Source organism: Dama dama, chromosome 2, assembly GCF_033118175.1.
Source record: "Dama dama isolate Ldn47 chromosome 2, ASM3311817v1, whole genome shotgun sequence".
Lineage (NCBI taxonomy): Eukaryota > Metazoa > Chordata > Mammalia > Artiodactyla > Cervidae > Dama > Dama dama.
This window is the reverse complement of record NC_083682.1, coordinates 3,688,764-3,715,841: the sequence shown is the minus strand read 5'-3', so window position 1 is coordinate 3,715,841 and position 27,078 is coordinate 3,688,764. Positions and strand designations below refer to the sequence as shown.

At 57.8% G+C, this 27,078-nt stretch overlaps 1 protein-coding gene across 1 annotated transcript in view; it reads left to right on the top strand.

The window, feature by feature from the left end:
- Positions 1 to 25,058, top strand: part of ANO1 (anoctamin 1) — a 168,849-nt gene extending 143,791 nt beyond the window's left edge. Inside the window, exons 19-28 of the mRNA XM_061161710.1 lie at positions 1,220 to 1,421; positions 1,573 to 1,684; positions 2,695 to 2,752; positions 4,433 to 4,533; positions 5,483 to 5,628; positions 8,188 to 8,340; positions 14,796 to 14,848; positions 16,524 to 16,708; positions 21,310 to 21,415; positions 23,206 to 25,058. Coding sequence (XP_061017693.1) covers positions 1,220 to 1,421; positions 1,573 to 1,684; positions 2,695 to 2,752; positions 4,433 to 4,533; positions 5,483 to 5,628; positions 8,188 to 8,340; positions 14,796 to 14,848; positions 16,524 to 16,708; positions 21,310 to 21,415; positions 23,206 to 23,463 — 1,374 coding nt within the window. The 3' untranslated portion in view covers positions 23,464 to 25,058. The remainder of the gene's footprint in view (positions 1 to 1,219; positions 1,422 to 1,572; positions 1,685 to 2,694; positions 2,753 to 4,432; positions 4,534 to 5,482; positions 5,629 to 8,187; positions 8,341 to 14,795; positions 14,849 to 16,523; positions 16,709 to 21,309; positions 21,416 to 23,205) is intronic.
- The last annotated feature ends 2,020 nt before the right edge of the window (positions 25,059 to 27,078 follow it).

Genomic DNA, 27,078 nt, shown 5'->3' with positions numbered 1-27,078 from the left:
GGGCAGCCCATTCTTTGGGGTGTGGACATTCCCCAGGCGGGTGTGGTCACCATTCAGTCGCCCACAGGCGTGGGCAGCAGCAGAGTCACCAGGCAGAAATTTAAAATAGGAGCTTCCTGAGATCCCCATTGCTGCAGCCTCCCTCTGGGGTGAAGCAGGCAGAGCTCTGCCAAGCTGCATCCTGGAGGCACACAGCGCAGCCCCGGTTTTCCAGGGCCATCCCGGGAGCCGCGAGGGGCCATCTCGGCAAGGGCAGGTCCCCTGCACACCCTCCATGGAAGTGAGACTCAGGGACCGGGGCCCACAGAGGGCATGGCGCAGTCAGGCTCAGGTGACGGCCCTGCACAGCCGCCCTCCACCCTCAGGGCTGCCTCAGGACCAGAATCCACAGGCGTCCTCACCCTTAGGGCAGGACAGAGTGAGGACAGGGTCTTCCCGGGTGAGTCAGGGCTTTTGAAGGTAAGGAAGAGGAGCCCAGGCAGGCAGACAGACAGCTCCACGCCGAACAGACTTATCATCCTAGCCAACGCCCACCCTTGTCTCTCAAGCAGCCGCCAGGCTCCAAGTTTTAGGGAACATTCTGGTGCAACGGTGGGTTTGTCAAGATGGGGGATGAGCTGGAGGGTTGTGGGGGTCTCCTGGGGAGATCAGGAGAAGGGAGCCCATCCATCTGTCCCAGGCAGGCCTGCAGCACTGCCGGGGGGGGACCAGACCACCCCGTGCCCCACCTGCCTCCCACAACAGCATCGAGAATGTCACTGCTCCCACTCAGGGTCACCCAGGCTGGGGGCGAAGCCCACCCAAATAGTCAGCCTGCGAGCGCACAAGCCAGTTACTGGGGTTGCAGCCGCCCTGTGTCCTGCTGGGGACAGTGGGCAAGGCAGTCAAGGTTCTCACCGCAGGCCCCCACAGAGCCGTGCACTCCAGGCTTGGTGGGCCCAGCAGGAAAGCCCCAGCTCGTGTGCTAGGTGACCTGGCCTGGTTACCCAACCTCTCTGAACACCAGTCTCCTCTTCTATAAAACAGAATCTGGCCCCTCACAAGTCTGTGACGCTAACACCCGTCAAGCCCCTGGCATCTGGTGGGTGACACGAAACGCCTGTCATTGTTTGAAGCTGAAGTGCTCCCAGGTCAGGGAGAGCAGGGCCCAGGGAGTCAGAGGGTGTGGTCCAATGAAACCAGGGGATCCCGCCGACAGTGTCCCCTCCTCCCTCCGCAGATCGCCGTGACCTTCGCCATCGTCCTCGGCGTCATCATCTACAGAATCTCCACGGCCGCTGCCTTAGCCATGAACTCTTCCCCGTCCGTGCGGTCCAACATCCGGGTCACGGTCACAGCCACTGCGGTCATCATCAACCTGGTGGTCATCATCCTCCTGGACGAGGTGTATGGCTGCATAGCCAGATGGCTCACCAAGATAGGTGAGCGCCCCGGCCGGGCCCTGGAGCCAGGCGGCCGCACGTCGCCTGCCCTGGGGCCCTGGGCTGGTCACTCAGCCCCTCTGACGGCCCAGTGAAGTGACCCGCCTGGACCGGGGCCATGGCTCAGCAGCTTGCATCTCACTCCCTCTAGAGGTTCCAAAGACGGAGAAGAGCTTTGAGGAGAGGCTGATCTTCAAGGCTTTCCTGCTCAAGTTCGTCAACTCCTACACCCCCATCTTCTACGTAGCTTTCTTCAAAGGCCGGTAGGTGCTGCTTCGGTGACTCAGACGCACCACCTCCCCGTCCAATAGAAGGTTCACCCGCCCCCCCACCCCCGTCTCCCCGCAGGCAGGATGCACCCAGGCCCAAGGCGGAGCAGTCAGTGAGCTCCTGCTGCTGCTGGGGTCAGGCAGAGGCCTGGCTCCTGCGGGACCCCCAGGGGGCAGGGACCCTGGGGAGGAGGGACCCCAGGTGCTGGGGACTCCAGACAGCAGGGGCTCCAGGGAGCCAGTTCCAGGGGCGCCCCACTGGGGAGGTAAGGGCTGCCAGAGAAGGTATGAAAGGGCAGCTGCTGGTGTTCTGGGCCAGTGGTGGAGTGAACCCCACCCCCTGACCCTCTGGAGCTGTCCTGGGTTTCTAGGGGCCTGTGGCCCACCCACCACAACTCCCCACCGCCCCCATGCCTGCCCTAGCCAGGGCCTGGCTGGTCAGATCCCAGAACCCCTCCCAGAGGCTCCGTCCTCAACATCATGCGATTTACAAATGCCGCAGCCACCCACCCCTCCCAGGGTCCCAGAGCTGGGCCAAGGTGCCCAGACCCCCCTGAGAGCACCCATAGCAATGGAGCAGGCTCTCAGATGACCCCCAGCCGCACACCCCACAAAAAACTGAGAGGCGGCCTCGGGGGCCACCCCCACCCCAGCCTGTCTGCGGTCCCCAGCATCGCTCCGTGACCCTGCTGTGGTGGGCATGGCACCGTCTGTGCTCAAATCCCTTTGCCTTCTCCCCTCCTGGGCTCCCTTCCCTCCATCTGCCCTTTGGCCTCTTGGTTTTCTGTTGAAGCCACGTCTTCTTACCCACCTGCGGGCTTAGGAATCACATGAACATTTGACCCAAAGACAGCCACTGTGGTCGGTTCTTAGATGAAGCTGGCAGGGGGAAAGCCTGTGGACTCTAGCGCCCTGACTTGGGGACCCACGACACAACCCAGCTCCCACCTTTGGGGTCTCCCAGAGCCCGCTCGCCCCACTCTAACTGACCCCCACGATTGCAGGTTTGTTGGACGCCCGGGCGACTACGTGTACATTTTCCGATCTTTCCGGATGGAGGAGGTAGGTCCCACTCTGCTTCCCCACCTCGGTTCACACAGCACACCTCAGTTCTCAGCCCACAAGGCCCCTGCTCTCTTATCCAGCTGCTGGGGTGGGCTTCAGTCTTCCATGGCATGTCCATATAGCGTCAGCTTAAAAGGAGAATCTCTCTTCAGGGTCATGGAAACCAAAAAAATTACACCTATTTTTTTATTCTTCTTTTTCTGTAAGACTTTGAATGTTTTTCTCTTTGGTTAAGGTGAACTAGTGAGAAAAAAGAAAAAAAACTCAATTACAATTCTTCTACTTCAACATTGAAACGCTCATCTCTGGCCCCACCAAACACAGTGCGCGTCATCTTTGGTTCCTACTTAGCGGTCCCAGCCACTGTGGGTCTAGTTCGTGCGTCTGAGTCCTGGCCCCCAGACTTGTTCCACTGGCTCCATCAGACCAAGCCACACTTCAGGGCCCATCAGCAGTTCAGGTTTCATGGAAACTAATTGGCTTTTCTATTTCCCAGAATAGTTCATTTTATTGAGAAAGAAAGGGCCAGGTCTTCCTGATAAGATCATGTGAAACAGGGTGGAGAGGATTAGGTACTGGGTGATCTGGCTGCCTGAGGTGAAGTCTAGAGCTTCAGCCAGCTGAGTGCTGGCCCCGAACATCCCAAGGCCTCATCCACAGTAGCGGATATTTGTAAAAAGCTCTCCAAGTGCTCCCCGACTACCTGACAGGTCCTTTACGTAGGATGACACCCTGTCAAGCTCTCTAACTGTTGGAGAAGTTGGGGGAAATGTCTTCATGAAATAGAATAAAGCATAGAGCATCTTTATTTTTTTAATGAGATGATGGCTCTTCCAGATAAATTTTTTGGCAATTTTTGGTATATGAAGTTTGGCCCAGGACTCAGAGAGGGTCAGCTGTGCCGTGGAGTGTCACCCAGTATCCCCTCAGTTCCCACCAATTGGACAAGTTAAGCTTCTGTCGCCTGCTCATGCTCCCTGCCCCCACCAGCCTATGGCGGTACAAGCCCACGGGGAACAAGGCATTAGGCCTAACAGGAGTGGCCAGCTGCCTCACCGTGCAGCTTCCCAGCTGCACAGGCCCCAGCCTGCGAGACCGCTGCCCAGCCCTGCCGATGGGCTCTGTCTCCAGGTCTGGTTCCAGCCCCGACAGCCTGTTGGTCAGGTTGAACTAACCCCAGGGGCCACTGTAACAAGACACCATAGACCAGGTCGCTTAAGGCAGCAGTTTTAAGCTCTGATAGTTCTGGAGGCCAGAAGTCCAAAATCACAGTGTCAGCAGGGCTGTGCTCCTTCTGAAGGTTCTAGGGAGGGTTCCTCCAGGCCTCTCCCAGCTCTCTCTGCCACTGACCATTCTTGATGTCCCCTGCTGACAGATGTGCCTCTCCAGTCTCTGCCACCATCCTCAGGGGGCCTCCTCCCCCCACTCCCGTGAACCTGTGCGTTTTCTCTTCTTCAAAGGACACCAGCCACAGGAGCAGGGCCCACCCTCCACCATCATGACTGCATCTTCACTCGGTCACGTCTGCAAAGACCCTGCTAACAAATGAGGTCCCACTGTGAGGTTCCAGGGGCCGGGATATGGAGGACACAACTCAGCCCTCAGCACGAGAGCCAGCCTCCCCTCGCAGGGAGCTAGGCGGGGCGGGGCAGGGGCTGATGTGACCCTCTCTTGCAGTGCGCCCCGGGGGGCTGCCTGATGGAGCTCTGCATCCAGCTCAGCATCATCATGCTGGGGAAGCAGCTGATCCAGAACAACCTGTTTGAGATCGGCATCCCGTGAGTAGCTTCTGGCCTCAGGTCTCAGCGAGCATGGGGGCGGGGGCAGGCCTCCCGGTGGTCTGGGCAGCAGGTGACGCGGGGCCTGGACCAGGGCGGGGGCACCAGAAACAGGGAGGTGGCGAGGACACGAGGAAGATGGGCAGGAACAACTGCCTGGTGGATGAGGGAAGGGGCGAGGCCAGGTGACGCCTCCTCTCCCAGTGGCCGAGGATGCAGGATACAAACTGTTTTTGTTCAGTCGCTCAGTCCTGTCTGACTCTTTGCAACCCCATGGACTGCAGCACGCAGGGCTTCCCCGTCCTTTACCATCTCCTGGAGATTGCTCAAACTCACGGCCATTGAGTCGGTGATGCCATCCAACCATCTCGTCCTCTGTCGTCCCCTTCTCCTCCAGCCCTTAATCTTTCCCAGCGTCAGTGTCTTTTTCGACTCATCGGAAAAGGATATAGATAAGTGCCCCCAAATCCAAGTGCTGGTCCCTGTGGTCCAATGCACCCAAGTCTGCTCGGGCCCATCCAGACCCCTGACACCTTGGGGCCCTCCCCAGCCTCTGTTTCCTTATGTCAGGGGTCCCCAACCTTGGGACCGAGGACTGGCACCTCCTGTCAGATCAGCAGCAGCTAAGGTTAGAAGTAAAGTGCACAATAAATAAAATGCTCTTGAATCATCCAGAAATCATGACTCCCCCTCCAGTCCAAGGAAAAATCGTCCTCCACAAAATCGGTCCATGGTGCCAAAAAGTCTGGGTACCACCACCTCATGTCACAAATGAAGCTGTGAGGCTTGCCCCCTGCGTGCCCCTGGGGGAGAGGGCAAAGGAGCTAGCCCATCAACAGAGCGGTCATCACAGACACATCAGTTCAGGCTTTAAAACAACCTGGAGGGGTCACACCCCCAAGCCCACCTTCCTGGAAGCCTAACCTGGGCGACATCGTGCATCCTCCAGGAAAATGAAGAAGTTCATCCGATATCTGAGGCTGAAGCGCCAGAGCCCCGCGGACCACGACGAGCACGTGAAGAAGAAGCAGCGGTACGAGGTGGACTACACGCTGGAGCCCTTCGCGGGCCTCACCCCGGAGTACATGGAGATGAGTGAGTCACAGGGGCCCCGGGGCGGGGCGGGGCGGGCACGGGCCAGCGGCTGCCCAGGGCTCTGAGCGACACCCCAGGACTGAGCCCTGTCACCCGCAGCTGTGTCTCTGGGCAGGCAGTGCCCAGGGTGGGCCATGAATCCCGGGGCTGGGGCGAGAGAGAGAGACAGCCTGCCAGACGTGGTTACACGGCAGCCGCTTGGAGCCTCCGGACACCACCTCCCTCCACCCCCCACGCGGGCTACCCTGGCCTTCTGCAGTTGTTGTTCAGTCGCTCAGTTGTGTCCAACTCTTTGTGAGCTCGTGGATTATAGCCCACCAGGCTCCTCTGTCCGTAGGATTTCCCAGGCAAGAATACTGGAGTGGGTTGTCATTTCCTTCTCCAGGGGATCTTTACGACCCAGGGTTTGAATCCACGTTTCCTGCATTGCAGGCGGTTCTCTACTGCTGAGCCACCAGGGAAGCCCTCTCTTTCTTATTACCCAAATGCATAGAAGTCGCGCCTACCTCAGGGCCTTTGCACCAGCTGTGGCCTGCCTGGAATTCGCTCCCATGGTGCTTCACTCCTTCCCTCCAAGGCTCTGCTCAGAACTTCCCCCACCAGAGGGATCTCCCCAGTGTGTGACGGGGCAGCCCAGGCCCTGCTCTCTGCCTCTCCCCACAGCTGACATTTTATTCCCCGGCACTCTCTCACTGCCCCTCCATCTGTCTCTCCTGTAGACTTGAAGCTCTGTGAAAGCCGGCCTTTGGGATTTTTTTTCCTCTTCACTGCTGTACCCCCTGCTCCTAGAACAGGTCCAGGTATTCAGTGGGTGCTCAGTGTGTGTTCAGAGTGAATGGACAAGTGAAGGCGGAGACGCACATGGAGGGGTCCCAAGTGTCGTGTCCCCTGACCACCATGGATAGCTTAGCTCAAATGCGGGTTCCCGGGGCCCATTCCCGGTCTGTTGGGGTGGGACCCAGGACTCTGCATTTTAACAGGCACCTGAGCAAACCAGCCAAGGACTGCTCTGCAGGGTGATGTGGTTCGGGCCGGGTGGCCTTGGAGCGCAGGAGTGGTTCCGTTTAACAGTACCTGCTCTAGCCCCGGGGGCAGTCAGTCACTCCCAGCTTCTCAGATGACAGTGCAGAAACAGCCCTGAGACTCCCAACAAGGAGACCATGTGAGGTCCCGTGGCGTCCCCTGTTTTTTCCCAGAATCAACTCCAGGCTGAACCAGAGGCAGGCGGGCAGCTCCCTGCCCTGCAGGCGCCCCCCCCCCCCACCCAGTCCTGCCCCCTGCCTGCCTGTTGACACTCATCCTGGGGTCTTGGAGGAGGGTCTCCACTGCCGGCCACCTGACCCTGTGGGAGATAGACACCGAGAACTGCAGCCTGTGATCAACTGGAAGACCCCGCTCCATCGTTTCCCCAGATTTCCATTTTCCTGGTGGCTGGAGAGTTCAGAGTCCTCTGGGGTTTGGTGAAATGAAATTCCTGGGAAAGCCCCCTGCTGCCCACCAGGGAGCAGCCCACCCCATGCCCGCTGGTCTCCGCCTCCAGGCTGACTCAACTGGGATGGAGCGGAAGGAAGTCAAGTCCCTGCTGGGCAGGACCGGCCCTCTCCCCCGCCCCACCCGCACCTCCATGGCCCTCCCCCAGCCTGTCTGTCTAAGATGAGGCAGTGTCACTCTGGAATCAGAGAACCTGCAGCCTCAGGGCTGAGCGGCCCCTGGCCCCCCGGGGGGCCTCCATCACCTCCTCCATCTGCAGAGCCTTCAGACAAGACCACCGCCCCCAGAAGCACCCCACAGAGCCCCTGTGGGGCGCAAGGGGCCAGCAACCCCACGCCGGGATGAAGGCTCACCCCGAGCCCCACCCGCCCACCCGCTAACAATGGCCACACTCAGCCTGCCGGCCCGGGTGACATTCGGCCGGCTTCCTTGTTTACCGCCTGGCACCAAGCGCCCTTGGACAGCATCTGGCTGTACAATCCCTGAACCCACTTCCCCCACTTGCTTCCGTTCAGCAACCTTTCCCTGACCTTCCCGGGCACTGGACCTCTGTGGGCTAGAACCTCAGAGGCCGAAGGTGCCCCGGAGTCGGCTGGTCGATGATGAAGATGATAAGATAGAGGGAATGAGGCAGAGGGGCGAGATTGTCCGGGACAGCGGACGGTGGTTCCCCACTGGCTCCCCGAGGCCTGATGGAGTGGAAGCCGCAGGCTGTTGGAGGCACACTGATGCTGGCACAACCCCCCCGCCGGGTCCTAGGAGGCATTAGGGCCCCTTCCCTGCCCAGACACAGAGTGACTGAGTCTGGGCCTTTGTGCTCACAGGCACCCTTTCCCCATCACTGGTAAATTTTTTCATGATCAGACTATAAGTGAGTACACACACATTATTCAAGACTCAATGTGAAGGTTCCGAACCCGACTCCTGGCCTGGGGTCACCCAGGGCTGTGGGGCCTGTCCCAAGATCCCCTCTCACACACGGGAGGCAGGGCACCATCTGGCCCAGGGCGAGGGTCCCGCCGCCCTGGGCCGGGGGCCGCACGTGCTGACCGCCGCCCCTCTCTACAGTCATCCAGTTCGGCTTCGTCACCCTGTTTGTCGCATCCTTCCCGCTGGCCCCGCTCTTCGCGCTCCTGAACAACATCATTGAGATCCGCCTGGACGCCAAGAAGTTTGTCACTGAACTCCGAAGGCCGGTGGCCGTCAGAGCCAAGGACATCGGTGAGTGTCTGGGCCCTGGGAGTGAAGACCCTGGGTTTGGGGAGAGGATCCCACTCCCCAGAAGCCAGAGGCAGAGCTGGCCAGGTGGGGCCCTGACTCCTCACTGCACCTGCCCTGGAGGGAGACTCAGACACGAGGCAGGGGTGGCGGGATGCGTGTGCCCCACCCGACCCCCCAACTCCTGAGATGTGTGGGCCACAGAGAACGTTAGAGAAGAGCTCAGGTCTCAGATGACTAGGTGTCTCCCCAGACTGCTGCTCTGGCAGGTCCATGAGATGCATTTTCTCTGTTGGTCCCCAGCACCCCTGCCCCACCCCAAATGTCTGTGTGGGCCCAGAGCACAGAGCCAGACCACGGGGAAAGACAGTGTTAGCTGCCCAGCAAGTGTCTTCCTACACAGTGTATCATGTAGTCATTTAACATTCACAGAAAAGATAAAGGAGGGAGCCCCCCTTCTACTGATGAAGGAAGAGCATTGTGTAACCTGCCTGGCTGGTCAGGATCAAGAGCAGCCTGGGCCTTCTAACCCCAAGTCACTAAGGCACTGGGGGTTGTGGGACTGTACACTGAACATCGGGAATAACTTTCAAATAGTCAGGGACCTCAAAAATGGAGCCAGCTTCCTTGTGCAGTGGTGAGCTCCCTGTCACCAAAGGCATGTAAGCAGACGTGGGTACCCATCTGTCCAGGAGTGGGGGGATCTAGTGGGCAGGGCTCAGAGACCCACACATGCCTAGGCCAGAGCCAGCCCTCGTCAGCAAGGACAATGCCCATCTTATCTTAAAGAGAATCGACTTAAACCGAGATTCAATTTTCAGGGTGAAAACAAAAAGTCTTTATTGGAACTTTATCTTGAAATGAGATGGGAAATTACAACATGTATTCTTTTTATTTCCTATTGAATACAATTTTAGTTAGACGAGCACCTGTGCCAGTTCTGTGCTGGCTCCCAAACAAGACAGAACTGTGAGTCAGGGGTGTCATCGGTCATTCCACCAAATTAAAGGTGCACACCAGACAGACAGATCTTTGGGTTGGACCTTTGTGTTAGTTGCTCAGTTGTGTCCAACTTTTTGCAACCCCATGGACTGTAGCCCGCCAGGCTACTCTGTTCATGGAATTCTCCAGGCAAGAATACTGGAATGGGTTGCCATTCCCTTCTCCAGGAGATCTTCCCACCCCAGGGATTGAACTCAGGCCTCCTGCATGGCAGGAAGACTCTTTACTGTTTAGCCCAAACATAACCCTGCAAACATGCAGGGCCGTCATCACTCCTTCCAAAAGCTTCTCCTGCCTTTGGCGTTAGGTCATCGCATCCCAGGCCAGGGACTCCTTGGCCGGTGCTCCATCCTGTGGTGTGGCCCCCCACTGACCAATGAGGCCAGGCCTACCAATTCTCCACCATCAGCCCCCGAGATGCCTGGAATCCTGCTTCACACAGTGCACCTTCTCAGGTTGTACTGGATGAAATGGCCGTTTTCACCATTTAAACATGCTCAGATATCGGTGATTTCACCTGGTTCACGTTTGTGCCTTGGGATCCATGGTGTCTGACCTGCTGGGCCCAAGCTTAAGAGGGTCCAGGAACACTTGCTGTTCCACCAGGAGGGATGTCTGAGCTCAGCTCCCCTACAGAGGTCATTGCCCTGTGTTTTGACACTTAAGTCTCCTTCCTGTCCGGGCGACCCAGACAACCAGTAAAGACTCAGCCAAGAGATGCCTTTTCCACCAGACTTTGTGGTTTTGAAGGATGTAAAAGGATGTGAATTCTCTGGCTCCCAGGGTCCCTGATGCTGCCTTGCCTGTGGCTCCAGAGTGAGCCTCTGCCCCACACACCTCGACTCTGAGGGCCACAGGGCCGGGTAAGAGCCATCCGGAGCAGTGGGCTTGCCACTGTGCTGGGTCAGAGCCCAGCTCACGCTTCCGTGCAGGGCTGGAGAGTAGACGTTCTTACCTCTGTGGACTGTGAGGCGACGTGCAGGCTTCTCACTGAAAGGTGAAGTTTCTCTTGTGAGAGCGGTTCTTCCCTCCTGGGCCATCCAGACACAGGCCTGGCACCACTCTGGGCCACCGGCCAGATCTGCGGATCCCCCAATGACAGAGGACGAGATGGTTGGATGGCATCACCGACTCAGTGGGCATGAGTCTGAGCAAACCCCGGGAGATGGACTGCAGTCCATGGGGTCGAAAAGAGTCGGACACAAAAGAGTGACTGAACAACAACCTCGAGATCGAGGTGATGTGAAGCCAGGGCTCTCTGAAGCGCCCCATGGCCTGCTCTGAGGATGGCCCAGGGAGCCGTGTCTGATGTTGGACTTTCTCTGGGGCTTTTTGCTGTTGTGTCCCCAAGGAGCCTGGTGAGGACGCTGGGGTGAATCCTCGGTCCCACTTTCCAGATGGGGAGGCTGAGGCCAGGTGCTGAGCAGAGCCGAGCTGGGCCAGATTAGCTCAAGCCCTCGGCCCCTCCTGGCACATTTCCGTGAGGGCACACCTGTGGTGTGGACGGGGCGGACATGGCAGCCTGCAGGCACTCCCTGCATGGTCCTTGGGAATTCTGAGCCCGTGCCCAGTGGCCGTGAAGAAAAAGCGCCACTCCTACCATTTGCTCCTTACAAAGGCCCAATTCTCAGGCACCCGGAGGTCCCAGGCAAGTCCACAGCGGCCACTGTTTGCTTTGGCATCCTGTGCCTGGCGGAGCCGCGGCCACACCCCACAGCAGCACCCTAAACCCTGCAGCTCCCCAGGATGGAAGCGAGTCCCAGGATGCGCCCCCCCCCAAGCCCTCCCTGGCCCTGGTGTTGTTCCAGCACCAGCAGGGCTTGGAGCACATCCTCGGGGTCTCTGCTCACGGCTACGCGACTCTGCTTACGGATCACCTGCTGACTTCCTGCTTCCTGCCCCGTTGGTCGAAGCATAATCTGGGTTTGTTTATGGGCTCCTCCACCGTAACCTTTCCTTGAAGAGGCTTTTGTGTTCCTCCTGTGATCCATGTGGGGCCCTGAAGGGACAGGGGCCCCCGTGGCCCCTGTGACTGCACCCAGAGGGCCTGGAGTGTGTGGAGGAAGCACCAGTGCCATCACCGCTCCGCTCAGCAACAGAGAGGGAGGCGCAGTGGCCGAGGGGACCCAGCCCCTGCACATGTGGGCGCTGGCTCCAGCCTCCCAGGCCTGACCTTTCACCCAGGGCCAGCATCTTCCTGCCCTTGGGCTCCCTCTTCAGAGCCTCCCGGGTGAGAAACCCTTCCTGCATTCAGCCCCTGGGAGCTGCAAGCTTGCTGGCACGTCCAAATACCTCCCTAGACTGTTCTTCCGAACCAGGCTCGGCATTGAAGAAGGAGACGGATGAAATGAGGTGGAGCCCTGCAAGATGTCAGAAGGAGGCTGAGATTCGCCCCAGGCAGCATCAGCCCCTCACACTTAACTAGAGGTCGTCAGGACATCATGTGGCGTGCGTTCGAATAATCCAGTGGGTCGAGACTCCATCAGAGGCCAATCCCATGGGCTGGGACCGGCGTCCTGGAGCCCGGGGTTCTGGGGTGGGGGTGGTGGGGGTCACACAGAGAACCATCTGTGGTTGGCATAGGCCTGGGCATAGAGACACCGCAGGACGTGTTGGACAGCCTCAGTCCCCCGCCATGCAGCGCTCTCTCTGGCCCAGTCATCTCCCCTGCGCCATCCCCATTTCCTGCTGTCACCTCTCTCAGATCATTGACAGACTGGTTTCCTCCTGCTGGGCTCAGGAGCCACCTCCCAAGGGAGCCCCCTGCCCAGAGGCCTCAACTTGGCGGACTGGCCAGCACTCCAGCACCCCCACCCGGAGTTCTCAAGCTCAGATTGTGTGGGACCCCATGAATGAGTGGACAAGAGTGCCTGTTCTTGGTTCCCTAGAAACACCCAGCCCTTGGAGGGTGTTCTTCTCCACGCTTTAGTAGGGTCTGGGTTTGGATAAATGTGTTTCTTGAAGCCACTTGCGATCAAGGGACTTGGCCTGGTAGAGAGAGAGCTGCAGTTCATGGTGTGGCCTGAAGGGGGCGCCACTGCCAGCCGCCTCCAGCTGTTGTCGCGGAGATGCCAGCTGGGAGCTGAGGCTCTTGCAGAAGCAGCTAGTCTAAATTTTTTTAAAAACACATCATCCCGATTTGTATACACCCATTGACATTGTGGGGCTTCCCCGCTGGCTCAGTGGTAAAAAACCCTCCTGCCAATGCAGGAGACGTAGCTACTATCCCTGGGTCAGGAAGATCCCCTGGAGGAGGAAATAGCAACCTACTCCAGTGTTCTTGCCTGGACAATCCCACGGACAGAGGAGCCTGGTGGGCTACAGTCCATGGGGTCACAAAAAGTCGGACACGACTAAAGGAGTAAACAACAGCAACAGCATTTTTTAGGTAGCCGGCAAGATTGATGAAACTCCCCCACAGCCCCTGGATGTGGCAACCTCTGCTTGGGCAACCTCTGCCCCAAGAGTCTGGTTGGGAGGACTTTCTACGCTTGTATAGTCACTCAGCAAACACTTACCCAGCACTGAAGCTGAAGCTCCCGTACTTTGGCCACCTGATGTGAAGAGCCGACTCATTGGAGAAAGACCCTGATGCTGGGAAAGATTGGGGACAGGAGGAGAAGGGGGCAACAGAGGATGAGATGGTTGGGTGGCATCACCAGTTCAATGGACGTGAGTTTGTGCAAGCTCTGGAAAAGTTTGGAAACTCTCCCAGACAAACCTAGACAGCATATTAAAAAGCAGAGACATCGCTTTGCCAACAAAGGTCCACATTTGGGGCACTGGAAACGCTTGCCCTCATGGAGTGGTCCCTGGCCGGGACTGGGAAGCTGCCCTCACACCTGCCCTCAGGGGCTGGGTCTGAGCCGGTGGTTTCCCAACTCTGGGGCACATGGGCCTGAATCCTGCAGTCTCTGCTGACCATCAGCCTGCACCCCGCAAACGGGCACTCACTGCAAGAGCAGGAACACTCGTGCACAGCCTTATGGGCCCTGGGTGAAGATGCCCCACCCTGCTACTGTCCCCACCAGCCCTTTCTGTTGTCACCGTCTCAGATCTGGCTCCAGGCAGGGGGAGAGGGTGAGTGGGACAGAGTTTCAGCCCCAAGTCTGTGATGATGTGTTCCTGACCTGATAAGATGCCGTCAGGGTGGGGACAGTGGTGGCCAGGGATGCTGGGCCCCTTTCCAGGAGCCACAGCCTTGGGGCCCTAAGGAGCGGGGCCAACCCTGGGCCCTCAGGCTTCCTTCCTGGGCCTCCTGGTTCTCGTCTCTGCTGGGAGCGAGGCCAGCGGGGCAGCTGGAGATGCTCCAAGTGCTGTGTGGTCATCCACATTCCCCTGTGATTAGGTACAGCCCTGCTTCTCCTGGTGATGGACCAAGGTGGGGTCTAGACGGAGATGGTTTGCACCTCACTGAAGATGTGCTCCTGGCCTCACTAGTAGGAGCCCCGGCTTTGCTCCTGACCCTGGCTCTGCATCTGGCCTCTCCCTGAGTATGGTTTTAACATCACTGTGGTTGTTCAGTTGCTCAGTCGTCTCCAACACTGTAGCCCCACAGACTGCAGCACGCCAGGCTTCCCTGTCCTTCACCATCTCTCAGAGCTTGCTCAAACTCACGTCCATTGAGTCAGCGATGCTATCTAACCATCTCATCCTCTGTCGTCCCCTTCTCCTTTTGCCTTCAATCTTGCCCAGCATCAGGGTCTTTTCTAGTGAGTCAGTTCTTCGAATCAGGTGGCCAAAGTATTGGAGCTTCAGCTTCAGCATCAGTCCTTCCAATGAATATTCAGGGTTGATTTCCTTTAGGATTAACTGGTTTGAGAGTCTTCTCCAGCATCGCAGTTCAAAAGCATCAATTCTTCAGCACTCAACCTTCTTTATGGTCCAACTCTCACAACCATACACGATTACTGGAAATAGCATAGCTTTGACTATATGGACCTTTGTTGGCAAAGTAGTGTCTCTGCTTTTTAATACACTGTCTAGGTTTGTCATAGCTGTCCTTCCAAAGAGCAGGCACTCCTAGCACTAGAGCTATGTAAAAGCTTCTGGACACCAAATTTTGTGGATTCCATCTCTAATTACTGCTGCATGGACTCTTTGGGGAGGGGAAGCTACATCTAGATTGAATCTTTATCTCTCTAGAAAAACCAGTCAGTAGTTTACACAGCTTCATGGCAGATTGTTTAGAACCAGGAACCAGGTGTTTCCAAGCATCCCTCTGTTAATCTAGTTGGCTTACAGCAGTCGATGAGCCCGTTCAAGCCGTGGGCTCTGCCGTTCACCAGGCTACCCCGGGCCCTCCCCAAACGACTCCTAGTACCACCAGTCTGACCTGCCCCACAAGAGGGCCAAACCGGCCCCTGCCAAGGCCAGACTGCTGCCGGCTTGCCCAAGTTACTAAGAGCCCCCAGCAAAGAGGGTCTTGAACCTGTGCTTCTTTGCCCCTCTCCCAGGAATCTGGTACAATATCCTCAGAGGCGTCGGGAAGCTTGCCGTCATCATCAACGTAAGTGACGTAGGGACCTCAACTGGCTGAGCCGCCATGCAGACGGGGCCCCTTCTGGGAAGCTGGTCTCCGCCTACAGTCTTGGGCAGCCCCGCTGAGGGAGTGCCTCCTGGCTCTGCTGAGGAGTGGGGCGAGTTCCGGGCGGGAATGACACAGCTCTTCAGCCGTTCTCCACAACCCTGGGCAATACCCTCCACTGCGCCCACCTTGGCCCCTAAATCCCCTTTCTCCCCGGAGTCCTGAGAGAAGGAGATAGAGGCCGACAGGGCAGAGGGAGACCCAGAGAGAGAGTCCTCATCAGCAGCGCTTCTGCCCTTTAAAACAGTTAATTTTTTCTCCTTTATGGGAAGCTCACACCTGCTCTTTAAAAAAGGTTTGGGAAATGAAACATGGAGAGAAGAGGAACCTGCTAGCCAAATACATACACACAGACACACACACATACACACACACATACACCTGTGCGCGTGTGAGCCTGCTGGGAACAGCACCCCACCATGGCCCTCTCTGCCCCCACATCTGCTCCTCACCTTCATGACACATGAACCCCAAGTATGAGAACCTCAGAGTGTCTGCAGTCCTGTGGCCCTCACCCCTCCAACCCACCGGCCGAGCCTGAGCCCCGCAGAAGCTACCACCTTGCATCTTGGGGCGGGGCAGGCAGACAACCCCCCGGAGCAGATGGTCAGTCATGGGGCTGACTCGGTCCCCATAGCACAGGAAGTGACGCTCAGCCCAGACAGGGACCCTCAGATCCCTGGGACCTGCTGTCCCTGCGGGCAGGCCGCCCCCATCAGCCACCCACTCCTGCCGGCTCAAGGCTTTGAAACCCGTCCATAAAGGGAGGCTGTGGGCAGAGCTCGTCCACCCATCCGGGCTGAGCCGGGGGCCACGTTTTAAGGAGGTACAGTCCCTCTGTGTGCAGGGTAAGCATGGGGTGCTGTGACCAGAGCAACCGGGAACAAGCGGGGCATCTCGTGAGAGCAGCCAGCTGCCACGATAACAGTGACGGCAGCATCCTGAGCGTTGCAGGCCCCGCTAAGGCCTCTCCACAGACCGCCCGGCCGTGCACGCGTGGCCTCCGCAGGCAGGGGTAGTGCCCCATCTTGCGGATGACACAGAGGTCAGGCCACTTGCCCAGGGTCACCCGGCCAGCGAGAGGCAGAGCTGGTCTTTAGGCCTTCGGGTCCCTGCTCCGACACTGGCATCACACCACGCTGCCCCGGGGACTGCCCCAGCATGGGGGACCTGGGTCTGGACTTTACAGTCTACAAGGCACCTTCCCTCACTGCCTCATTCCCTTTCAAACAAGCCAGGAAGGAGAGACACCTCCCATGGGTGCAGTTAACCCTGTCTGACAAGAGGAAATGCAGACACAGAGAGGTCAGGCACTTGCCCAGGGCCACCCAGCCAGCAGGGGGCAGCCAGCGTTGACCCCCAGCCTCCTCGTTCAGGGGCGCCCTGTTCCCATTCCCAGCGCTCTCCTCGGGATGCTGGAGGGGCTGACGGGGGGTGCCCCCAACCCTTCATTCATTCACTTGGCAAGCTGGGGCCATGGGGTCACGTTTGCCAACGTGGGTCACTGGCCAGGCCCCAGGGCAATGCTGCCCAGGCTCGGGTGGGGCAGTGACCCTCCCCGCTGGGGGCTGCGCTGACCGCTCCGTTCCCTGGCCAGGCGTTTGTGATCTCCTTCACGTCCGACTTCATCCCTCGCCTGGTGTACCTCTACATGTACAGCGAGACGGGGACCATGCACGGCTTCGTCAACCACACCCTCTCTTCCTTCAACGTCAGCGACTTCCAGAACGGCACGGCCCCCAGCGACCCCCTGGACCTGGGCTACGAAGTGCAGATCTGCAGGTACCACCCAGCAACTCTTTCTTTCTTTCTTTTTCTAACATATTTATTTGGCTGCGCCAGGTTTTAGTTGCAGCACGTGGGACCTAGTTCCCTGACCAGGGATGAAAGCCAGGCCCCCGGCATTGGGAGCTCAGACCCTCAGCTGCCAGCCTACCAGGGAAATCCCCAGCAACGCTCTTTAAAGAGCCCCATTTGTGGGGCTTCTGGAAAAACCCCAATTCAAGCCAGAATTCTTTCCAGACAAATCACAGAACAACTCAATCTTGCTTCAGAGAAAGAAAAAAAAAGATTCCTGGGTTGGAGGTTGTTTGTCGCTCAGTCGTGTGTGACTCTTTGCAACCCCATGGATTGCAGCTTCCCTGCCCTTCACCATCGGTTGGAGGTAGGAGGTGATTTATCATTTCCTTTAACTAAGAAGTCCATGATAGTTTCAGGCACGGCTGGATCCAGGGGCTGCCACTTGTCATCCAGCCCCATTCTGACACTGCCTTTCAACATGCCTCCTGCACGTTGGCATCATCTTCTGGCAGGCAGAAGGGAATCCCCCAGCAGTCCTCTCTACTCCAAAGTCCTGGTGGGAAGAATATTTCTTTCACACTAGTCAGCAAAAGTCCTAGGATTGGGTCTCACTGACCTGCCTTGGGTCACAGGCCCCCCCTTGAACCAACCACTGTTGCCAGAGTGCAGGGTCTCTCTTTGGTGAGGTCTGGGTTGTGTGCCAGGGTGTGGGGTTGTGGCCATAGATTTGGGGGCATCTCGAGGAAAACTGGGGTTTTCAAACAAGGGGTCATGGATGCTGGGTGGGCAAAAGCAACAGATACCCAAGACAGTCATTCAGAGCAGGCGGGGAGTGCCCCGGGAGAGACGGAGGCAGGGATGGGATGTGGATGGTGGGGGCGAGGGCACAGCCAGGCCTGGCCATTCACTCTGCACCTTCCATGCGCCAGCCTGGAGGGGTTAGGGGCTGGGGGCTCGGGAACGGGCAACATGATCCCTGCTGTCCAGGGACTTTGTACAGGGGGCAGCAGAAGCGTAAACAGATCCGGTTAAAGGGGTAATAGTAGCTGGGAGCCTAGGGGAAGGCTGGGGACATGGGGGGTGTTACAGGGAGAGGGCATGTGGGTGAAGGCAGGGTGGTGGACACTGGTGGGCTCTGGAGCATAGAGCGTAAAGGCCCAGCATGGTGGACGGTGAGACCAAGGCATCGGGCAGGGGCCCCATATCCCGGCTCAGGAAACAGGACTGTGGTGTGATGGGCCACGGGCTGAGACGAGGCTGAGAGCAGGGGGCAGAGTGCAGACAGTGTGACCGCAGCTCGGTTAGTACCCGCTGACGGTCTAAACTGCCCGGGATTCAGAACAGGATGACCACAGGGACCAAGATACATGTCACAAAGCCGCAGTGATAGAGCCCGGCCCTTCCTGCAGGGCGGTGTTTGCTCCACGCCTGTCCACTCTCACTGTGCACCCAGCTCCGTCAGGCCCACCTGTCTGTCTTCACACCCTTGACCTGGCAGCAGGATGTGGAGACGGCTGCCAGGATCCAGGGTACTAACAGCAACGAGCTGTAGCTGGTGGCTGCAGAAGAAAAACAAAACCACCAGGCCCCAGCAACGGGAAACAGCACACCTGGGGTCCCTGGAGCCAGCAGGCGGGCCCGCCCACTGTAGATGCGGCCGATGAGTTTGACCAGCGCCTGCGCCCCGTGACCCCCCACCCAGGCATTAGATCACGGGGCGTGCTGTGTGTTCGAGTCAGGGCAGGGACTGCACTTGCTCTGGGACCTGCACAGCGGTGAACATGAGTCAGTTGGAGCCAGGCCTGCCAATGAGGGCAGACGACATGCAAATACACAACACGACATGCTGCCTGCTGAGAGGCCCACCCCACGCACGTTTCAGGGCACACAGATGTGAGCAGATACATCAAGGAGAGGCCGGGTGGTCTGCTCCAACTCCCGTGTGGCCGCCGTGGGCAGGGTCGGCCTGGAGAGCTGGGGGTCAAGGGCAACAGCTCAAGGTCCCTTCCTCCCCATTGTCGGCAGGCCCGGGCCCCAGAGACCCCCGAGCTTCCGGTCCGGCCCCGCCCCCCTGCTCGCCTCTCTTGCTTTGTTTGAATGCCCCACGCCAAGAACATGCTCAGGCTGACCTATTTAACTCAAAATGAATTTCAGAGAAGAATGATTTAGAACAAAGAAGGCAGGGAGATAGGTGGTCATTTTATTATAAATCCCCTCAAAAGGTCAATGTTGGTGTTTACAGGGTGTAAGCTTCAGTTTTCGAGAATGGGGTCCCGGGCACCAAGCCCTCCAAAGCAGCCCCCCATCCGAGCGTTGGTCAGGAGTCCTGGCCACATAGCAGGGGGACAGCGGGAGGGCTGAGGAGACGGGGCAAAGACCCCGAGGGCTTTGTGGGGGTTGTTTTTTGTGTTTTTGGCCCTGCCAGTTCTTAGTCGAGGCACGTGAGATCTTCAGTCTTCCCTGCCACATGCCGACTCTGAGTTGCAGCATGTGGGGTCTAGTTCCCTGACCGAGGATCAAATCCAGGCCCCGTGCACTGGAAGCACAGACTCTTAGCTCCTGGGCCACCCAAACACCCCCTTTTTAAGCGAGACCCTTGCTACCTTTCCCCCACAGAGGTAGAAGGTCATGGGCCAGCCCTATCTGCTCCCTGGGACTCTGGCTTTAGTCAGGCCCACCTGTCCACTGGCCACGATTAAGTCCTGTGAGTGCTGCGAGTTCCACACTGCCGGCTGCTCCCTGTCAGGCCACCTCCCAGGGGAGTCGGCTGCAGGTGGTGCAGCACCCAGCCCAGCCTGCGGCCGTGGGTGTGAACAAAGCAGCTGAGAGCTGTGATCACTGCTACCGTGTATCCCTGCCTTGCAACAAGCATGGTCTCGTTGAATGCTCACAGCCAGCTCCAGAGAGGGCAGGATCATCCCCCATGGGGGGAGCTTGCAGGCTGAGTGCAAGAGCTGAGCCGGGAAAACAGTAAGATCGTCTCTGACAGAGGTTGGTGCAGGTGATGGGGCTTGGCGTCTGGACACGTCTATAAATGGGCTTTGAGGTATGTGTAGGAGTTTGCCAGGTAGCGCAAACACATTTCCCAGCACCCTAGTGCGGCTGGCCCTGAGCACAGAAGGAAGAGGGAGGAGCAGGGGTGTGTGGGGGCTGACGGTGGGAGAGCAGTGGCCGCTCGTTCCCACAGATCAGGTTGTACAACTTCTGCACGGCCCAGCAGCTGGCACCAGCGTGAGCGTTCCCTGCCCGATCCTATCTCTGGGGCTGGCAGCTTACTGCTGCACGAGCTCTCTGAGACATCCGTCCTGTTGCCTCAGAAAACACAAAGCTCTATGGATGAGGGCCCCTGTCTGTGCCCCCACCAACCCTAACCCCGGAATGGGGCCTGGTGTGCAGCGCTGCTCAGGAAATTCTTGGGACGTGACTCAGTGAGGGAACGCCAGGCCGAGGCCCAGAGGGGTCGAGCGATGCCACGGGGACACACAGCGAGGCGGGAGCCGGGTCCGTGGTGTACCAGACCCACATCCCCAGCGCCGGGGCCTCCTCTCCTGGCCCCCCGATGGGGCCGCGGCTTTTGTGACGAGCAGAGTGCACCTACGGCCCTGCATCTGCAAACCGCCCCGGCCGGGCTTCCTCAGATGGCCTTGGGGAAGCTCTTCCCACACAGAGAGGGTCGGCCCTGTTAAACCCGGGCACCCGAAATTTGGGAGCAGCTGGGGGGCCCTAGGTGGGGAAAGAACCCCGGGTTCCCCTTCTTCCTCTGCCCCCACCTCGGGCATCTCTGGACCTCTGAGAAAAAGGCAGAACTAGAGCCATGGAAGCCCCCATGTTCCCGCCATACAAGGGGCCGAGGTGGGACCTGGGGGACCCTGGGGGTGAGTGCTGTCGCCCAGCAGGGCGTCAAGAGCCAGGTCTAGAAGCGGTAAGAGCCGGTGGTGCTCGGAGATAAGAAGGTAACATCTGGGGGGAGGTGCCCTTCAGACCCTGGGGCTGGCAGGGTGGCAGGGGACGGGATGGACCTGGAGACAGTCTCCTGGTACCCTGACCGCACCAACTGTGTGTTTAACCTTCATACATGGGCTACTTTGCAAGAACGTTTCGTTTTTTGCAACAGTTTCCCCCACAGAGGGTAAAGCCTGGAGAAGCAGTTTTCACACTGGATCTCACAGCACGCGGCCTGAGTTCTGTGGACGCCGGGGGTGCTGGGTAGAGGCTCCGGGTTAGGGACCCCACCCCCTTCCACCCAGAAAGCCCCACGCCCTCTGTGTGACCCACTGGAGTCTCCAGGGCTGGCGGTTCTTTTTGGTTCCAGGGCTGCACTGCCTTCAGAGTCTGGGACCCCCAAGCCAGATGGTCCCAGAGCCCCCTTCTGTGGGCCCCCAGCTGGGCTTATGGGGACACCCCCTCAGGCCTGCCTGGCCCACATGGGCACCAGGATCCCCTTCGGTGTGGGGAGAAGCCCCCCACACTGTGTGAGCTGGCAGGGCTGGGGCTGCCCTGCAGGCGGCCCAGGCTCTCCTGACACGAGCCTGGCAGCGGGGCCGGACCCCAGCTCCTCCTGAAGACCCACCTCGCTTTTGCAGGTACAAGGACTACCGAGAGCCGCCGTGGTCGGAACACAAGTACGACATCTCCAAGGACTTCTGGGCTGTCCTGGCCGCCCGGCTGGCCTTCGTCATAGTCTTCCAGGTGCGAGGGCCCGCTCGGCCCCCGGAAGTGCTGGGGGCTGAGGTGCCAAGGAGGCACTCTTGCCCAGAAAAGGGTCAGGATGGCAGGAACTGGCCGGGGTCGGGGGTTTGGAGGCTGGAGGACTCACCCTGGTCACCCCGGGGTGTGAGGTGGTGCTGGTGACCACAGGCCCTGGGCAAGGAGGAGAGGTCCCATACCCTCCTGAGTTAAAGGAAGGCGGGAGGGACCGGAAGGATGGAGGAGGCAGGTCTAGTTAAACACAAGTCGTCTTTATTGAAGGAGACAAGAGGGGAGCCCCTTAGCAACCCCCTCACTGTGCAGCAGAAGATGCCCCCGCAGTCAGGGCTGGCAGGGTCCCGGCTGACACCAGCCCCCACCTCCAGCAGGCAGGGGACCCGGCCCTGCCAGGCCCAGTCTCTGGGGAGGGGAGCTAACCCTGAGGCCTGAGCAATTCCCAGGGGCCAAGATCCAGGCCAGGAAGCCGGCCGGTGTACACGGCACTGAGATCCCAGCTGGGGAGGTCGTGCTGGGGTTGCCTCCAGTGTGTCCCCCAAGCCCTGGGATCCCAGAAACTGGGGTCAAGCCCCAGCCCTGCCCCTTCTACACATTGTGGCCCCTGCCAGGACCCCCAGCCCCCAGGTCCCCCTGCCTCGACCACCAGCCTTCCACAACCCACTGCAGTCAGACTAGTGTCTGGGGCCCAGTTCCCCAGAAGCTGAGCCTGAGACGAGGATTCTGGTGCAAGCGGATTATTGAGGGAAGGCCTTGTTGTGGGGCGGGGGTGGGAAGGGGACCTGGGCCAGCGCATGAATCCTGCCACACAGTGGGCCCACCTTGATGCAGAGAGTACCTCTCGTCTGCCCACGTGGCCTGTCATTGGCTTCAGGCTGGGAACAGGGAGACGGGAGGGGGAGGTTCCCTGCAGACAGGCAGCTGTGAGTGTCAGCGGCCACAGCTGGTGGCTAAGAGCGTCAACCAAGAAAGATGATGGGGGACGGGGGAACCGGCACCCTCTATGGCCAGTCGACTAACACAGCCACACCTGCTCACAAGTGCTGGTCAGATGGAAATTTGAAAACTAGAGATTTCCATCAGTCTATGAAAGCCAACTCGTCTGCAGGCTTCAGACCAGAAATGTAAGCAGGGAGGCGGCTGGCATGGATTCAGGGCAATCCTGGGAGGCCTGACAAAGGGCAGAAGGGCCTGCAGAGTCCTCAGGGATGGTTTAAGCTCCATTTGTTTTGTGTTCTTTACATTTTAACTATTTTCCTTTGAAGCCTCAGCACTTGTTGTATTTAGTGATGTGTAACTGATTCCCTGGTAGCTCAGCTGGTAAAGAATCCGCCCCCAATGCTGGAGACCTGGGTTCAACAATGCCGGAGACCTGGGTTCAACCCGTGGGTCAGGAAGATTCCCTGGAGGAGGAAATGGCAACCCACTCCAGTATTCTTGCCTGGAGAATCCCCATGGACAGAGGAGCCTGGCGGGCTACAGTCCATGGGGTCGCAAAGAGTTGGACACGACTGAGCGACTGAGCACAACCAATCAGATCGTTTCTTAAGCCTGGAGATTCAGAATCATGCAGACGGTTTTCCTGTTTAAGAGGCCCTACTTCCTGTCTCATTTATGCCCTCCAGGGAGACCAAGGCCGGGTAGCTGCAAGGTGTATCTGAGGTCACAGGGCCAGGGTGATGGGCGGGGCAAGGTGGTGTCCGGTGGGGCGCAGGGGGAGGTGGAAGCGTTTCCGGGGTCTCCCTTCCCAGCCCCCCCGACACCGACTCTCCTTCCAGAACCTGGTCATGTTCATGAGCGACTTTGTGGACTGGGTCATCCCCGACATCCCCAAGGACATCAGCCAGCAGATCCACAAAGAGAAGGTGCTCATGGTGGAGCTGTTCATGCGGGAGGAGCAGGGCAAGCAGCAGCTGCTGGACACGTGGATGGAGAAGGACCGGAAGAAGGCGGAGCCCTGCAACAACCACAGCCCCGCCCCCGCCGTCCCGCTCCCGCCCCCGGAAGGCCCCGACTTCCCCGGAGGCTCCCCGTAGCCGCTGGCAGCCCCAGCCGCGCACTCTCTCCTTCCCTGGCAGGCGGCTTCTCACACCCACCTGGCCCGGGGGCTCCTGGGTTTGTGGCAAACCTGGAAAACCGCCTTCTAGTAGGACAGCGTTTCTCCATCTTTTTCTACTTTGTTTTGTTTTCTCTTGTTTTTGCACAAAACCATTATGCAGGGAATCCTGTTCTGTTTAGTGTTCAGCGTTAATCAAAATGATTGCTGGGGCAGGGTGGCATGCAGCAGATGCAGGTGTTTTGTGGATGCGATGCTTGGAGTCTGGGGTCTCCTTGGCAGTTGGGAGGTGAGCACCCAGAAGTCATCTTCTTTAAACCCTCCTGATGCCATAAGAAAGGTGAGGTGGCATTCCAAGGCATGGGGCAAAAGCTGTCGAGAGATTTGAGAGCAGAGAAATGGATGAGGGATAAACGATATTGACGCCCGTTCCATACGACGTCACCTGTCTCTAGGTGGAGAAAGTAAGATTGTTTCATCACCTTTTCCTTCCACAGGTTCAGACACCGAGGCACTGCTCAAAATGAGAGGTGCCCTGGCTGTGTCACTCAGACAGCCCGGGGGCCCCGAATTTACTCTTAGGGAATTAGCAGGGTGCGGGTGTTCTGTGTGAGCAGTGACAGGCACCTCTGGGGTCCCCCCTGTCAGCCGTGCACCTCCCCCCACCACACCGAAAGAGAAAACGATAGCTGCTCGGTTGGTGTCTGACTCTGAGACCCCATGAACAGTAGCCCACCAGGCTCCTCTGTCCATGGAATTCTCCAGGCAAGAATACTGGAGTGGGTTGCCGTTCCCTTCTTCAGGGGATCTTCCCGACCTGGGGTTCGAACCTGGGTCTCCTGCACTGCAGGCAGATTCTTTACTGTTTGAGCCACCAGGAAGGCCCGCGGGGTGACAGAAGAATGAGCGCTGAGGGATTCTGACCTCGGAGGTGTTTCTGGAGACAGCTTCAGGGTTTCGAGACGTCTTAAGGCTTCCAGGGGTACTTTGCAGCTTCAGCATATTTATTGGTTTGTTTTTTTTTTTAATCAGTTCTACAGTGGATGTAAGGGTTTTTTTCTCTGTAGCTCAAAGGTGGAAGGCATTCATTTTATTAGCTAACCAAATATCATTGAGAGGAATTTAAACTACTGTTACTACCAAAGATTTTTATTAATAAAGGCTTCTATTTTGGTAACACTTCTCTATATTTTTACTTACAGGAATGTTACTGTTGGAAATTTTCATTTTAAAAAACTTGTAAAAACAAACCTCATAAGCTGATAGGAATGGTCTCAACTTGCAGCCCCATTATACTAACTGATGATCTGAAATTTCTCAAGCACGCAGAGAAACGTAAGAGAAATGTTCCAGCAAAGGGAGGGGCGAAAACACGAACTTGTTTGTCTTGAACGTGTGGTTGGTGAGCGCGGACATTCCATCAGCTGTCGATTAGGAGGGACGTCCGCGGGGGTCATAGCTTTTTGTTATTTGCTAAAATCATGCCATCTGATGCTTCTGCTTTCTCTTGTACAGTAAGTAGTTTGAAATGGGGTTTTTGTATATAAACATTGTATTAAAGATGAGGTGATTACCGAATATCCTTTTATGGAAACCATTTCTTTTTTAAAAAGTGAATGTACACAGATTCACAGAGACTGAACATGCATCTGAATAAATTTGTATACACGACATCTTCCTTCCAAACCCTGTCCACATGACTTCTGCCCCAAGAAACTCAAGGGGCCAACCTCAGAGCCCCGTGATTGAACCTGCAAGTTCAGGGAACTCATAAGCCTCCGCTTCCTCGACGCGGGACACCAGACCCGTTCTGGATGTTCTTGGGGCTTTGTCCGAGAGGATGTGCATGCGCATGGCTGTGTGGGCCTGTGCGTGCACATGTGTGATTGTGCCTGGGTATGTGTCTCTGTGTTGCTTTGTCTACACCTATGCCCAATTGAAGGCAGAATGAGAAAGGGGTGGCAGAGGAAGAGATGGTTAGATATCATCACTGGACCTGAGTCTGAGCAAACTCCGGGAGATGGTGAAGGACAGGGAAGCCTGGCGTGCTGCAGTGCGTCACATAGAGTCGGACACGACTGAGTGACTGAACAACATCAATGCATGCGTGTACACGTATGTGGGGGGTGGGGTGGGCATGCCTTTCCAGCAGCCTCTTCCATGATCCCCAAACCCCATCCCCTGGTCCCGACAGCCCGACAGAGTAGTACTGAAGATTTTGTGGACCTAAAATTGCCCCCAGACCTTTAGGAGACCATCCAGGATTGCCAGTGTGTTTTCTTTTTTTCTATTAATTTACTTATTTTGCTGGGTCTTTGTTGTGGCCTGTGGACTCTTAGTTGTGGCCTGTGGGATCCAGTTCCCTGACCAGGGATCAAACCCAGGCCCCCTGCATTGGAAGCATTGTGTCTTAGCCACTGGACCATCAGGGAAGTCCCGCCAGTGTTTTCTTTTCTTTATTTTAATATATGTTTATTTACTTATTTGGCTGCACCGGGTCTTAGTTGCAGTTTGTGAACTCGTAGTTGAGGCATGTGGGATCTAGTTCCCTGACCAGGGATCAAACTCGGGGCCCCCTGCATTGCAAGCCGGGGAGTCTTAGCCACTGGACCACCAGGGAAACACCCCACCAGTGTTTTCATTTGGGCAAGTGGGGACACTTTTTCTTTAACCCATCACCTATAATCACCATCATTTCTTGAAAGACTCTCTTTTGCATCAGCAAACCCAAGCCCGAGAGGCCCTGGCTGCCCCGCCGTCAGGAACGTCCTTAAAGCTTGGAACCACCTCCTCAGTCCTGCTGAGGGCGGCTCCCAGTGCCAGCGTCGCCAGAAGACCTCCCCTCTCGTGGGGCCTCCCAGGGGCCTGAGAGGCTCACAGGGGAACTTCAGCCCCTCTGGGCTGTGGGGAGACGTCTCAGAGTGGGGCATTGACCCCCAAGAGCACAGGGCTCCCTGACACCGGAGTTTACAGACACACATCCCTGCAACGTTCAAGAAGCAGCCGGGAGCAAGGCAGACACAGCCCCGTCCCTCAGGGGCGACCTGTTGCAGTGGGCATCAGATGCGGAGCGAGAAAAGGCACCCCAGCACAGCATCATCTCAGAGGAAGGACGGGGTGCTGATGCAAATATAACAGGGGTGTGGCCAAGGGTCACTCAGAGTGACCTAGTTGAGCAGGAAGGCCCCCAGAGTCTCAGCAAGGAGGAGCCGGAATATAAAAGCCTGGAGAAAGGCAGGCGGTTTCAGCAGCAGAGGCACGCACAAAGGCCCTGAGGCAGCGGCATGATGGGCAGGTTGTAGGGGCAGCAAGAAGTTCATCATGTCTGCGGGGCGCAGGGCGGGAGGTGGGGAACCGGGAACCCAGCTCCCTGAAGACTTCGACCTTGGCAGTAAGTCCATGGCAGGGGCTGGCGGCCTCCACCAGGGCAGGGATGGAGCTGACTCACACATGTCGAGGTCTTGGTGGTGTTGGGCGGAGACTGCAGAGGGGTTGGGAGCCAGGGAGGAGAGATGCAGAAATCCAGGTGAGTGATGCAGGCCTTGGACAAGAGTGGGAGGAGGCGAGGGGGAGCCACCAAATTAACTTCACAAAG